The sequence below is a fragment of the Solanum tuberosum genome, unplaced genomic scaffold (assembly GCF_000226075.1).
Source record: "Solanum tuberosum cultivar DM 1-3 516 R44 unplaced genomic scaffold, SolTub_3.0 scf00825, whole genome shotgun sequence".
Taxonomy (NCBI): Eukaryota; Viridiplantae; Streptophyta; class Magnoliopsida; order Solanales; family Solanaceae; genus Solanum; species Solanum tuberosum.
The window spans coordinates 71,470-87,323 of NW_006239754.1; the positions used below are offsets into that span (position 1 = coordinate 71,470).

Genomic DNA, 15,854 nt, shown 5'->3' on the forward strand with positions numbered 1-15,854 from the left:
GTTTGCAGAGTTTCCCATAATGCTTTTGCATCTTGGCATGATGAGATTCGATTGTATTCATCTGGACCTATTCCGCATATCAAGATCTTTTTTGCTTTACCATTGTTCTAAATTGCAAGTTTATCCGCAACATTCCATTCTTTCCTATCAGTTGGTACTTGAGTGGTTCCATCAGTTTCATTCTTCATGGGTATGGTTGGACCGTCCAACACGACTCCCCATATTTACAAAATTTTACAAGCCCAAATTTGAAATAAAATATATAAACATTGAAAGCTATAAACTAACTAAAAATATATTAACAAAGTAGATTATAAGTAATATTTTTTTATCTATAAATAAAATAAAATTATATATATAATATTTACAAAATTTTACAAGCCCAAATTTGAAATAAAATATATAAACATTGAAAGCTATAAACTAACTAAAAATATATTAACAAAGTAGATTATAAGTAATATTTTTTTATCTATAAATAAAATAAAATTATATATATAATATTTACAAAATTTTACAAGCCCAAATTTGAAATAAAATATATAAACATTGAAAGCTATAAACTAACTAAAAATATATTAACAAAGTAGATTATAAGTAATATTTTTTTATCTATAAATAAAATAAAATTATATATATAATATTTACAAATTATTAAAATATAAGTTCGGGGGGTAATAGGACCTTAGTAAAGGTTAGGTGTGTCTCAGGGATTTTGGGCATAGGCTGGGGGATACTTACGCATTTTCCCAAAAATGTTGAAAATACTTCATTTAGTTTTACAATTAGTTTTATTGTATCATAAAACTAAACCCGACATCCAACACCGACTCCCGATTTGGGACCCGACTTCCATCTCGGGATTCCACTCCGATTCGGGAACCGACATTTGAATTAGGATTCGACCTTGACACCCGAATCGAGATCTGACCCCAACAACCGACCCAGAACGAACTTCCAAATCGGGATTCAACTCCGACAGTCAACCTCGACGACTGATTCGGGACCCAAACTTGACACCTAATTTGGGACCTGACCTTGACTCTTGACCCGAAATCTGACTCCTGACTCGGAACCAAACATTTAAACATGACTTAATCCTGACACCGGATGACTGATCCAGGACTTGATTCATAGCAGCCACATCTGATTCAAGTAGTCCTGAGTTGTTCATAAGGTTTCTGTAATACGCATTGTCAAATCTCCTAACAGATTGTATGTCTAGAGGAGTAAGCGTCAGCCGTGTCAGGACAAGTGCATTGTAAATTCAACAACATTAAAGAATCAAGTTTTGGATCTGGCTTTCCTGAGTCTTGATAGTTGAAAAGTCTCCCCTTGAATGTGAAACATTGAGCAAAACCAATTGTGTGCGCTCATGCGTAAGTCGCAGAGTCAGAACTTTCATTAAGAAGAATGCAGGACGGCCACGCCTAAAACTAATGAAAACTTTTGAATCTCAAAATTCGAAAGATACCTGAAGGAACTACTAAATCTCTTAGATCAAGACCTTTATCAGTAAACTTGGCCACAATTTTATCCAGAGGCTCAAATGGCGAAGGCAATTGTTCATTTGCTGCTTTCTCACTAGCTAGCAGATAGTCCACCTCGACGACCAAGTAAAACTGGCCAAAATGGTCCTCCTGCCTGTAAAGCAAGAAAGGAAAATTTATAGTACTTCATTTAATCATTTCCAAGCATTACAATACTTAAGTACTACTCATCTGTCTGCGCGTAAATGTTACCATGACAACCACTTCTCTAGCTGCAAGAGTTAATATATCCACAGAAGATACAGTTGACAGGCAAGCTCTTTCAACGTATGCTTTTATGATATCAATCGTCTCATATCCTCTGATTGAATTGCGGTTTGGTGCAGCATTCTTCTCACCCTTGAAATAGTACGTGTCATCAAGCAGCACAGATCCATCACAGCCTTATCAAAATCATAACCATAAATTGATGACTACGAATTAGAAAATATATTAAATCAAGAATGACATGAAATAGATTTACAAGATTTATATTTAGATAATGAAAGAATAGAATGGTACGATTTAGAAATAAATTCAGATTAAAATGAATTACGAATATTTACAATATTGGATAGAAGCTATGGAAGATATAGAACAATTAGAACAATTAATGGCAGAAAATTTTTATATGTACCAAAAAATCCAAGATATGTTATATCTAGAGTATATCATAAATAATATTAAAGAAATATTCAGATTAAGACACTTAGCAAAAGAATATTATAATAAAACCTTTAAAATAAAATACTCACCTACCACACTACCATCTACCACACTACCACTTTCATGAATTTACCAACTACCAGTTTCGCTACGAAAAAATGGTATCAGAGCTATGGATAATAAGAAACTAAGGAAGAAACATATTAGTAGAAAGTTTAAGAAAAAATAAGAAGAAAATTAAAGAAATTATATCCGGAATATAAAAAACTCAATATCACAAAAACTGATAATGACAAATTAGATCAATTAATAGATAATATATCTAAAATAGAATATAAATATATTCAATATTTAAAGCAACAATGAATAACGAGAATGAAGAATATAGACAAAAACTTAACGAAATAATTATAGCAAAAAGACGATATGGTCAAATCTTACAGCTTATACCCTCATCTTTTCTACAAAGATTTTGCTGCATATATGGTAAAATTAGGGAATGTTGGGGTCCTCACGGGACGAACTGGACAAATTAGGGAAGTATGTGGCTCTTTAAGTAATAGAATGTTTCTGTCAAGTATGTTTAGTTTAAGTGTTAGACAAAGTTTATCAACTGTGATTGCTTCAGTATGTATGTATGTATGATTTTACTAGTAATAATTTAACTTGATATCAAATGATGTCGTACAAGTAGAGATTTGTGGTTACTACTCATTTCGGTCCAAAATAAATGAATAAAGGGCTGGTAATTTGTTAATATCACCATTTGCTTCTGAAATATTTATTTGATTTTGATGTTTGACATTAAGATGATGGCTAATTTCCTTAAAAACCACGAGACTGATAACAAGAGACTAAATAGGGACACGTGACACAATCTTATTCGCCTGTTCAATATTTAATAAATGTCGGGTCGGTGAATAAGATTATGATATGTGTATGTCTGTTAGTATAAAGGGTACATATGCTCTAGTTTTTGGACGGCAGGAACACCAATATCCCAAAAGTATGACGGAGGGTATCTGCATACCATTTACGATAGTTCTGGTATATTCGTCCTTTTTCCCTTTTATTTAATACTAGTTTATGGGTACGCGGGCCGCACGTGTAGCCAAGTTTACCCATTACTATAAACTTATAGGATATGACAATTGTGCTCCACATAAGTCCTTAGACATCTTATTATAATGTTTGACTTGTAAATGTTAAGTATTTATAGGATTTATGTTGCAGTAAAAAGTATAAATGATGGTGGATATAGGAAGAATTTTTACCAATTAGTGTTACACATATAATTGTTAGAGTAAGAGTGTTTGTTTGAAAATTAAAATAGTTATCTAATTCTATATGGATAATTGATAATGAACTTTATACGTTTAGAAATAAGAAATATAATATTGTACATGTTCCACGCCAATGATTATATAAAGTCGGGAAAAGGGTCTGAAAAATACTCCAACTTTGGCCGAAATTGTTGTTACGATACCAAACTTTATGGAGGACCTTTTACCCCCCAAAACTATTTAATAGTATATTTTTTACCCCCTGAATTATTTAATAGTGTATTTTAAAGGTATATATGTGCCTACGTGGACACGTTACTATTTATAATGATGCAATATTTATGATGTCCACGTGGACAAATATATACCTTTAAAATACACTATTAAATAGTGCAGGGGTAAAAGGTCATTTCCAAAGTTAGGTATTGTTACAACAATTTCGGTTATAGTTCGGATATATTTCAAACCGTTTTCCCTATAAAGTCTAAATAAGTAATATCTATTTAGTTGTAATCTAGACACAAATTTCTTTATATAAGCAAAGAACATATATATATATATATATATATACATTTACAATGAATGTAGGACATTTAAAATTAGTCTAACCCTTAGACTTCTCCAATTGAACTACGATAAAATAGTATAAATACCACTCCTTTTCCTCGGATAAAGGAAGTTGAAAAACTAAATTTCATATGGTAAAGTTAGTTTCATCATTTAGACAGAATATGCTGTAATAGTTTGGCTAATTCTCATTCTTTATTTAGAGAAGAGATATTCTTTTTTCGTCTTACATATTGTAAATTGTAATAGGACGTTATCTACTTTGAGTGTTTTGTCGATACCATCATCTAGACAGCTCTTTTAGATTTTTATAGTACAATAATTAAATCTATTTTCTTTTGCTATTTATTGTAATTGACACTTTAATTATATTGTAATTTTCTTTTGGACAACATTTGAAGTTTGATGTACAATGAGGAAAAAGGTGAACTCCATTCGAAAAGTTTTTTACACGCTGCAGATTTTAATAGGAGTATGCCAAGAACATCTGTTAGACCATACAACTTTACTCTTCGGATAAATTGGTGTACACCCTATTACAATCGTGACTACATTCATTCCCTTGTTTTTGTCCTTATGTTTTGTGTCACGCCCCAAGTCTACACCCTGGGCGGTCTATCGATGAATAGCGGATTGACGGAGCTCTTGGCATTGCTTTGTTTTTCTCTCCTTTCCTATCAGCGAGTTCCGACCCTTTTGTTCGAAAACTGGCACTCGAGAACCATTGTTGGCCCCAAGTGAACCCTTGGTCTGGCTTACTTACTCAGCAGAAGACTTTAAGCATTAAGAAAATAACTCAAATGCAAGATAACTCAACTGTCTCAAACTTAACTCATAATTTTTAGAAATAAACATTTAACTTAGCCAAAGTGGCAACTCAATTCTGAACATAAGCCAATAACAAAGTAAAGACAAATGAACTAACTGACTGTTTATCTTTTAAGCCTCTAATAACTGAGATGTATGTCGGGACAAGACCCCCAACATCCTAATGAACTAAACTGGTAAAGTAATGAAAAAGGGGATCCTCCAGAAAGCAAGGAGGCTCACCAACAACTCTGAAGTTCAACTGGATCAACGATGCGCTGGATGCTGATCCTGGTTACCTGCGTCTGCATCATAAAACGATATAGGCCAACTAGCATCAGTAAATTGAATGTACGAATATGCGAGTTGGAATGCTAAACATAACTTAAGCTTGAAAAGAATTTTGAAAGAAACTCTTACCTGGCTCAACTCAACTCAACTGATTTCAATATAAAGCAGTGGAAATAAATGCAGTATAAAGAAAAGCTTTAAAACATGGTTTTCAACTCTGTGTATTTAGAAATACAATAATAACTATGTATGTATGCAAAGATACAATATGAACTTTGTTTGTATATGAAAATACAAATATTTCTGATGTTTATAAAAATACAAAATACTATTGTAGGAGTTTCTCTAACCGACAACCATCACTTAAGAGCTATAATGATTATACAATGTATTGCCTCACGCTGCTAGGGCCATCCTATACCTTGTCAGGGGTATAGAACCTGAACCACTAAGTAGATCCACTAGTCTATGCTAAAAAGCACTAAAAGAATCATCTAAAAAGTATGAACCTTTTATACCCATGATGGCTACATGATTTATGGCGGTTCAGAGTTTTCAGAACTCTCCCTCATATCGGTGCTCAATACTACTCCCAAAATATACTAGCTCTTTATGTTTAAAAACATAACTTCTTTATGTGGTTTTGAGATAATTGCTCAAAACTTAGCTCAAAGGCTATCTTGGAAATCTCAGTTTCCTCTCTTGCTTAATTGTGAAAGCATTTACTGTTTACTGAAAACTAGCTCAAAGGCTCTTTTGGAAATCTCAGTTTCCTTTCTTGTTTAAATGTGAAAACTATTTTTACTCTTTGGGAATACATAGTCCCGATATACTCTTTTGAAGAAATGCATTTCAAACTTTACTCTTTACTCAACTCAAAACTCAAGTCTTAAAACAAAGTTAAAACATTTGTAAAAGACTTTTGGAAAACTTTATGAACTTCTCTTAACTTGACTCTTGACTTCTCTTGACTTGACTCTTAACTTCTCCTGACTTAACTCTTAACTTCTCTTGATTTTTAACTTTCCTTGAATTGAATTATGGATTCAATTATTATGATTTGTTATAGGAAAGATCTCATGATGTTTAGGAATGATTTTAGACAGTTAATCATGAGACGATCAAGAAATCACTGTTGGGGAACTACTCCGCGACGTAGAGGTGAATTAAAATATTTGGTCGCGAAATAACTTTTGAGGCAGAACGGTCCGTGACCGCTCCGCGACGTGAAAACAATTTTGTCAAATCTGTGGAACAGGTCCGCGACGCGAACCTACTACCTGTTCCTTACCCGACTTTTTCCTTCTTCGTTTTTCAGCCCCAATTCGCCTAAACTCGACTATTATTCTCAAGTTCTCTTTAGACATACCTAGTACGTATACACGAATCTAACTCAAACAACTCAAGGAAATAATATTTTAACCTCAAGGAACTCCTCAATCTCAGCCTAACTCAAGAACGAAGGTCAATTTCAAGAACAACATTCAAGATTCATCAACTTTCAACTTTCTAGAACAAACTTCGCTGAAATAAATGTGATTGGCGCGTGGGTGAATGAACCCAATGCTATGAAAGACTCACATACCTATTTAGGGATCAACCCTTGTCGAAATCCACAAGCTAAACCTTCAAGGACGACGAACTTTGCTTTTTCTCCTATTTTCTCCTCTTGCGTTCTTTCTCCAAAAACTCTAGCGTAAATCTCCAATTGCCTAAACTGAACCAATTCAGTTTTGACCCTTAATTAATTCACCAAAAACGAATTAAAATAATAGGGTATGAAAAAGACCAAAACACCCTTTAAAAATTAGGATTGGACATTTCCTTATTTGAACAGCCCAACTTCCAAAGGGCATATCTCACTCATATAAACTCGGAATAGTGCAAACTTGACGGTGTTGGAAAGATTATTCCAAAAGCTTTCCAACCATACCTGAAGTACACCTAACTCATCCTGAGTTAGGAGTTATGTCCGTTTGAAGTTGACCAAAAACTCAACGTAACTTAACCAATTTTCCAGATTTTTATTATTTCCAAAAATCACTCTTTCTAATTCTAGGTCTTTCTAGTTCTTTCAATTTGCGAGATGTTACATTTTGATTCTAAATTCTCATTTTAATAAGATCTAGAACTTTATAATAAGAATGTATAAATTATATTGTCTTTGGATTAACAGTTTGACACATAAATTTAATAGGGATTTTTCAGGTTCAATCGCGATTATTAGGATCTGATAATTATTTGTTACATCGTTTAAAATTTTATAGATATTTTTTAAAATATTCTATTCTTAATAAACTAATAAAAAGTTTAAATACTTCAAATATTTGTCTTATAAATCCATTTAAACATTTTGAATATGTACCCGATTAAATTTTAGTAACTTACCTTTTTTTAATAACTTAAGTGATAACTTAAGCATGTAATATACGCGTGCAAAGCACGTGTCGAGAATTTATAACATTTTAATTTATAGTAGGGGTAAAATCGTAATTCAACTTTAACTTTTTTTGTTCCCACTTATAGTAATATATGATATGATATGATGATTATAAAATTATAGCCTTAATGGGAATGATGACTTCTCTTGGGTTGTTAATCGGACCACAACCTCGAGTGTCGAGGCTAGCCGGGCAGTCCATGAATCTCCTCATCGTTTTGTCAAGAAAGAAATAAATCTCCTTTAAAAACGCGAAAGAAATATTCTTGGGCGTACAAGAGAGATAGATTGTTTTGGTTGTCACTCTACGAAGAGGTATTAGTAGGCGAGTCATTTTGTAGGCGTCTTCGTCATATTGGGAGAACATGTTGGCAGTTAAAAAGTAGTTCATCACTCTTGATAAAACATTTACTGCCTTTCCTTGTCCTTTGGCTTGCGCAACTCACATCGCTCTTCGAAAGTAATCGGCAGCTGGAAGTGTCTGTTTAGTATAGTAGCCTTGTACCTCCCATTCATGCATCCAGAATGCCTCATATGTATTCCTTAACAGAAAAGTAGGCCAGTAATCGTGGAGCAGTCGGCGTCCTTCTCCCACTATATATAATTTACAACAAATTAAACTTTAGTTAGCAAACGAAAAATCAATTGAATACAATATACATACCACACATCTTTGACATATATAGTTCTCACTATGCATACCTCCAGACTCTGGCCAGACGCCATGCATAGTAAACCTGAATATGTTGATCGAAGGATCACAGTGAATTACTCCCGGATACCCACATAGAGTGAGAGGCCTCTGTATGACGAAAGACAGGACTTTGACAAGTTGTTACTCTGATGAACATTATCAAGAATAAATAGATTACAGACATTTTCTCCTCTCCAATCTCCATGAGATTTCTTTTAGACTTCTACTAGTAAAAATATTCGCGCGAGGTAATGTGCTGCATAGTCAAGCGGATAGTAAAATAAAGTAAACGACTATATAGTTATTAGTTAAGGGGTCTATTCCCAAACCAAAACTAGGGGCATCACCAATTATTGGTGCAGGAAGATGGAGGGGTCTCACCTCCCAGTAGCAGGATTCCACAATATATGTGATTTTGAAATATTTTTACTAATTGATTGGAATGGCGTACGAGATGCACGTATCACGTGTAGCGCACAAGATGCACGTGTGGCGCACGATATGCTGGTGTCAAGGTTAGCTAGGTAGTCCACGAATTTTTTGAGTGTTTTATCAAGGCAAAAATGAATAGGAGTGTGCAAAAATCTAACCGAAAAAATGTTTTGGGTTATTGTTATTAGATTAATGGGTTTATAAAAAAAAAGTTATTGGGTGATTCGGTTTCGGTTTTTACTATTGAGTTATTGGTAATAATTTACTACTTTACCCTTCCTAAATATTAAATATTAACAATTTAATATATAACTAAACACTATAACTATATCAAGTTATTATTACTCCACCCACTTCACACTAGGCCGCTTTAGTCTTTACTGTTTACTCAAAACCTAAAGACTAAAGTAAGGGTTCACAACGGTAGATATTTGATTTTAGTTTTAGTCTTGTTGGATCATTTGATTTAGTTTTAGTTTGTAACAGTAGGCTGTAGCTTTTGCAAGTTTGTAAAGCTCTGTAATTTGATTAACATAAAAAATTTCATATTATGTTTTAACTATGACATGTAATTTTAGCTTTCGTACTACATTTGCTCATATTGATGCAATTTCTCATTATCTTTCTTGTTTCACTATATCAAAGCATTTAGAGAAGTGAAAAATCATATATTATTTTATGAACATTTTCTTATTGAATAAATTAAAACCGAACCTATAACAACAAAAAATCAATAAATCGAAAACTAATAAAAAATATCTTATTAATTTGTTATTAGATTAGCATATTTAAAAACCGAATACCAATGACTCGACTGCATTCAGTTTCAAGTCGATTACTCAGATAGTTACTGATATATGAGTAAACTTAGTAAAATGTAATACAGATCATTTGATTATAACAGCTCAAAGAAAAGCATCAAAACAATTTTCATATCAGTGACAACTTCTGCAATTATATTGTGAAATGCAACTTGTGTAGGGAAATGGAGGAAAGCAAAATCTAAGTCGAAGGAACAAAATTTTAGGCCATCCCAGAGGTAACGAAAACTGCTTCGAACATTCAAGAACCATTTTCCTGACGAGGTGATCTGTGGTGCCGCTCTTTTTTGAAACGCAATTGCTCTGGATCAAACCCACCTTCCTCAGCTCCATAGACAGCCCAAGATGGTGTAGGTGTCATGTAATCTTTACTTGTAAAGGGTCTTCCAGAAGCTACCTGTAGCGCCATAGGTTTAAAAAACATTGATTACGCTATTGGAATGGGAATGGTATAGTTATAATTTACGTGCTGAAGCTTGAACAAGAGAAGTAACCAACCAGATCATGGAACTTCTCGTAGTCTATCCACGTGAACCATTGACCGTCTATCTTGAACTTATCGACTTTAGCCAGAAGAACACAGCAAGAATGCACGTGCTCACAAGCAACCTCATACTCTCCGTTGCTCTTTTTAGCCAAGGCTTCAGAGAATTCCTTCACATCAGAATGCCAAGGGACATTCTCCATTGTCAACTTTGATGTAGCCGACCTGTGTCAAATCTTCCTGATTACTTAACTGAACTCTTATGCACTGAATTTTGAAATCAAATCAACTAGTAGAAGAGAAGAGGGAGGGGAAAGGAAAAAAGTGAGGGGGGAGAACTTACGTTCCACAATAAGTGACACCTTTGATTTCAATGAAATCAGGTTTTCCAATGCTGAATAGGCTAGAATATGCATCCACATCTTCTGTGTTCCACCCTTTAACGAGTGTCAAACGATAGACAGTTCTTTGCTCCTTCTCCTTGAGAGCTCTCAAGGAATCCTAATGAAATCAGAAATAACACAAACCAATAGTGAGCAGTCTGAATGGAAGAAAACAAACATGAAAAAACAGAGCAAATATGGCAAATTTTGATTTCGTTTCCTGTGGCCGACGAATCTTTTTTAGCACTGATGTAAAAGTAAGCATTTAAAACTTTCCTCTCACTGATATACCACAAAATAACAGTTTGAGACATGCTGCAATGGTTTACTAGTGTGCAGCTGACAACTCTAACCATGTTTTTGGACTCTGTTTTCCCATTCCTTTTGTGCCATCCATTAATGGATTTTCCTTATTTTTTTAGTTTGAATCTGATAAATATCTCTATATTCAAGACACTTACAAGAAATCGCTCCCAGAAGTCCCCAAATAGTGGTCTGTCAATTGCTTTTAAGCTGTCCTTTGTACCAGCATCTACGCTGACATACAACTGTACATTTAAAGATGAAGCCAGATTTAGATATGGAATTTGGATAATGGCATACTTAAAAGATTGATAAAGAAAGAAGAATACAGCCTAGTAGACCTGTGTGATTGGTTTCAATAACTTAATCTTGTCAGGAAACTGTGCATTAGTTACAAGAAAAGTCGAAATCCGCCTCTTGTGCAGCTCATCTACAAGTGAATTTATTTCTGGATACATAATAGGCTCACCAACCAGTGACAAGGCACAATGCCTAGGAGAAAGACCCTCAGACAAACGCTCAGCTTTAACACCTGCAAGGGTGAGATATTCTGGTCAATAACCACTACAAGCAAGAAAGTGGAAGGACATCTATTTATTTTTTAAAATAAAGAAAATGCATATGTAAGGTGGAAAGGACATCAATTTTATCCAGACAGATAAAAAAAAATTGTGAAAATTTTGTATCCACTTCTATATTTCATGTCCTTAAGGAGTAAAGTAGGGAAGATGCGGATGGGTAAAAAAAATGGAGAACCAACAGTTAGCAGTATCAGTGTTACCATTTTTATTCGGAAATCAGAAGGACCTTGAATCAAAATTAAACACAACTCAACCAAGGTAACAAAATGACCAAACAGAGACATGTTGAATATAATCACCAAATGATTTCAATCAAGCACATTATTTCTCATGTGGCATTGCTCAACTTCCATACAAGTTCACACGGAAACATATATGTTCATGTGTACCAGAAAACAAACCTGGAACACCTTTCATCTGTTTTATCATTTTGGTATGCAAATCTATAGCTGTGTTCACAATCTCAATAGGATCATCCATCTTCCACGTCCAGCTCTTCCCAACAGGATTTGTGTGATGTCTCCAACAAAAAACACATTTGTTTGCACATGCTAAACTAGGAGTGGCCTCCATGCACCTATGCAGTGGGTAAAGGCAAATCCAGATTTAAAATCAGTATACAAGGCTAGGAAGTCGATAAATACCAAGCCTACTTAATGATGCACAAGAGGTCAATGCAATAGAACCTTCCCTTGTTAGCTCCATGATCTATTAAGCTATGTTGCTCGGACTCTTCAAAATTGTCATCAGGTGCGTGTTGGATCATTCAAAAGCAGTGCAATTTTGAAGCATCCGATGGCAAAAAATTTGGAGAATCCGAGCAACTTAACTATTTAGGCAGTAGACAAGTATAGGAGCTAACTCTCTTTTGAACTTACTGAATCTTCTTGATACCCATCAATGAATCCCTTTACTTCTTTCTTTTTTTAAAAAAGCTATAAAAGCTTGATTACTTTTGTAATCTCTTCAGACGGTTCAATCGGCTACGTCATAGGAGATTTTCCACTGAGGGCCTATTTGAGACAATAAAAAATGCCAGTTCATTTTCTAGTTGTTCATTGTGTAAAATGGAAGGTTTCCCTGCTATTCTACCCCTACTCCATATCACATGCCTCTAAAAACAGATCCTTCATTCGGATAAGCACATGCAAACATATTTGCAAACTTCATTTCTTATTCACCGCATACTTGATCAACTCTAAGAATTCTAGCAGTCTAAAAAACTTCCAACAACTGGATCTCATCACAGTTGCAACTTGAACACATAGAAGATATTGTTGAAAACTCAAATACAATCATGTCAACCAAGGATTAAAGAAGGACTACACAACTCATAGACAGAATGCAATAGTAAAAATGTAAAAGCTATAAACAACCATCTGTACTGGAAAGAAAAACAAACAATCACCTGTGACTGTCAATGCCGTAAAATGAGTGCTTATAGCAACCTCCGCGCCCTCTAAGTTGTGATTTTGTCCATCTACAAAGTTTCACACCGCTATGCGAACCAATTATTTTATATCCCTGCAATTTATCAAATAAACTACCTTACCATAAATCCATCAAATAATCCAACTAATTAATTTGATACAACAAAAGTTCGTCATTTGACCACGATACCTGTTTCTCCAAACTCGCCCTAATAACTGGAGTTACCATTGCCTTCTCTCCATTCACAGTTCCACCATTCGACTTCCCATTAACTAACTTATCATTAACTCCTTTCCTTCTTGAAGGTCCTTTACCTGCAATATCCTCAAGATCAACAATTCCTGATTCCTCGTCATTTTCTTCAAACTCATCATCATATTCCTCATCATCATCTCCCTCACTCACAGCTTCATATTCACTACCATCACCAACTCCATTCCCCATATCCCCTCCATTCTCGCCCAAATTACTCAAAAGCCCAACAATCCTCTTACTCCACTTACCAAAAACCTCATCCAAATTACCCTCATCTACATCACCTTCACACACCTCTAAAACCTCAACCCCACCAAGTTTCTTCAACTTCTTCGAAAAATCACGACCCACAGCATTAAATGTTTCACCATAAGACCCACTCCCAACTCCAAAGATTGCAAATTTACACTTGCTAAGCAACAAAGATCCAACCCTGAAATCATCAGCACTCTCAGTTAACCAATCAACAAAAAATCCAGCATTTGAAGGTGGTTTCCCGTCTTCCCACGTAGAAGCTACAATAACTACAAAGCTTTCTTTATGCAAATCCTCAGGCTCATACTCTTTCGGGTCAATAAGATCGAATTCAAACCCGTTAAGGTTTAACAAACTATGAAGACTCTTTGCTAGGGTTTTAGAAGTTCCAGTTTGGGATATAAAGAAGATTTTGCCTCTTGGGGTTTTAGGGATAGGGTTCTGGGAAATGGGGTTTAAGGATTTGAGGCGTTTGGACAGATGCCGGCGTGATTTGTAGAAGAAGAAGACTGTGGTGGCGGAGAGGAGCGTGAGGATGGCGAAGCGCGTGGGGTAAGAAGAAAGTGATAGGGACATGATGGGTATTTTAGGATTTATTGTTACAAGCTTTGATCTTTAGCTACTATAATATTGTTACATGTTCAAGAGAAAGCTTTGAGCTTTGATCTCGGTGCATCAATGGCGGCAAATGGTTTTGAGGGCTGAAAAATGCGCTCTTTTGAGTTTCCCTTTCTTCTTTCTTTCATCATACTATACTAGTGTTACAGAAAATGACAATATGGTCCCTTAGATTTAAGGCAGGTTCAAAATAGTCTCTTGTTAAAATTGTAAAAAATGAAATGTTTTTAATTAATCTTAAATAAACTATAAACTTCTTTTAATCATAAACAAAAAGAAAGTCTCATCAAATCTTAAATAAATGTCAAACAAAAAATTGTTCTAGACACTAAAAAATGCTATCAATTATACTTTAGAAAAGTTATGTTAAACTCTAATCTAAAATAACATAAACAACAATCTAAAAGTAAGATTTTGCAAAATTTTCTTTTCATAACTCGCGACTAGGGGTGTTCACGGATCGGTTTGGAACAGACGTAACACCCCATGTCCCCATCGTTTGTACGAACAAGTTCGCATCGACAAACCTATTATGACTTAGGAGAATAAGGTCATGATCGAGCCTAAAGATCAGGGGTCCAAGAATTTATCACATAATGTATTAAGCTAAGGTTAAAGTATTTAGATTTGGGCAGAAATGAGGAATTGAATCAAGTAATCTACTAGCTTGACTTGTGTGCTTCACCTACTAGCTTGACCTGTGTGTTGCACCTACTAGCTTGACCTGTGTGCTTGACCTATGTGTTTCACCTACTTGCTTAGATGTGCTACTTGCTTAAGAGCCACGTACGTGCTTTGAGAAATATTCTAGAAGTGGGACATAAACGAAGTCCATATTATATATGTATTTAAGTCAAGGAGGGCTGCATAAGAAAACCATGTGAAGAAGGAACCCACTTTGGAAAAATGTTTCAGGAATACTTCAAGGTTAAGCAGCCTAAGGCAGTTGAAGGCCTTTTAAGGTCAAATGTTAGATCTTTTTTTTCATTTTTCACTTTGCTCTTCAAAATTTTCTCTCAACCTCAGCCAAGAACGTCTCTCCTCTGTAACATCTCGCAATTCGAAATAGCTAGGAAGAAGCTAAGAATTGGAAATAGTGATTTTTGGAAAGAATTGAAATCTGGAAATTTGTTTAAGTTGAGTTAAAAGTGAGTTTTTGGTCAACTTCAAACGACCATAACTCCTATCTCAGGATGAGTTAGGTGTACTTCCAGATATGGTTGGAATGATCTTTTCAACGCCGCCGAGTTTGCGCGATTCCAAGTTCATATGAGTAAGTTATGCCTTTTGGAAGTTGGGCAGTTAGATTAAGAAAAGTCTAATCCGGAATTTGGAAGGGTAAACTAGTCTTTTCCTTACTAATTTGCCTATTTCATTTTTAGGAATTAATTAGGGTAAAACAAGACTTTATTCAGTTTAGAAAATTAGAATTTACGATAGGGCTTGGAGAGGAGAAGAAAGAAGAGAAAAGAGGAGAGAAATCAAGAAATCGCCAAGAACGTTTAAGCTTTGCGAGTGGAATTCGTCGGGGGTGATCCCTACAAGGTATGTGAGATCTCATAGTGTTGGGTTAGTTCACCCACACGCCAAACTTGTTTCAATTCAGCAAAATTGGAGTTGTTTGAATGTTAAGAAAGTGAAGTTCTTGAAGAACATTGTTGAATTCTTGTTGGTTGATTGTTGAATGCCTAGTGTTGATTTGATTCGTTTTTCCTGGTTTTTTTTCGAGTTAAATCTATTGGGTATTGAGGGTACTAATGATCCTAAGTGTTTGGGGAAAGAACTATGGAAGTTTAGAGGGTTTAAAGATGAAAAACGAAAGAGAAAAGTCAAAATTTTCAGGGGAAAAGGGTGGGGCATTGCGCCAGCCAGCGCGCCCCAAAAGAGTCTCTAAAGTTTACCCCTTGGGGTGCCACGCCAGCCAGCGCGCCCCAACTTGTCCTTTGAAGTTTGGGGTCTGGCGCCCCACGCCTCTTAGAGCGCCAAGGACGCCAGTTCACCCCATTCTTCCCCC

General features: G+C 35.1%; 1 protein-coding gene and 1 pseudogene across 1 annotated transcript; both read right to left on the reverse strand.

Annotated features, from left to right (window-relative positions):
* Window positions 1-982: 982 nt before the first annotated feature.
* Window positions 983-3,320, reverse strand: LOC102582516 (peroxidase 10-like; annotated as a pseudogene).
* Window positions 3,321-9,548: 6,228 nt separating this feature from the next.
* On the reverse strand, window positions 9,549-13,962 carry LOC102581860 (S-adenosyl-L-methionine-dependent tRNA 4-demethylwyosine synthase). Its single transcript, XM_006367562.2, has 8 exons — window positions 12,902-13,962; window positions 12,690-12,805; window positions 11,683-11,858; window positions 11,042-11,232; window positions 10,859-10,945; window positions 10,358-10,515; window positions 10,029-10,239; window positions 9,549-9,927 (listed from the first exon to the last, which is right to left on the reverse strand). The coding sequence occupies exons 1-8, from the start codon at window positions 13,796-13,798 to the stop codon at window positions 9,772-9,774; spliced, it is 1,992 nt and encodes a 663-aa protein (XP_006367624.1). The 5' UTR covers window positions 13,799-13,962; the 3' UTR covers window positions 9,549-9,771.
* Between the last annotated feature and the right edge of the window lie 1,892 nt (window positions 13,963-15,854).

Excerpts from the sequence above, each read along its gene's own strand:
- LOC102581860 (XM_006367562.2), bottom strand. The coding sequence starts at position 13,798 with ATGTCCCTATCACTTTCTTCTTACCCCACGCGCTTCGCCATCCTCACG. Across the intron at positions 11,859-12,689 it reads TACGGCATTGACAGTCACAG|GTGCATGGAGGCCACTCCTA; the intron begins GTGATTGTTTGT and ends CCCACTGCATAG. Across the intron at positions 10,240-10,357 it reads GGTGTCACTTATTGTGGAAC|GTCGGCTACATCAAAGTTGA; the intron begins GTAAGTTCTCCC and ends GATTTGACACAG.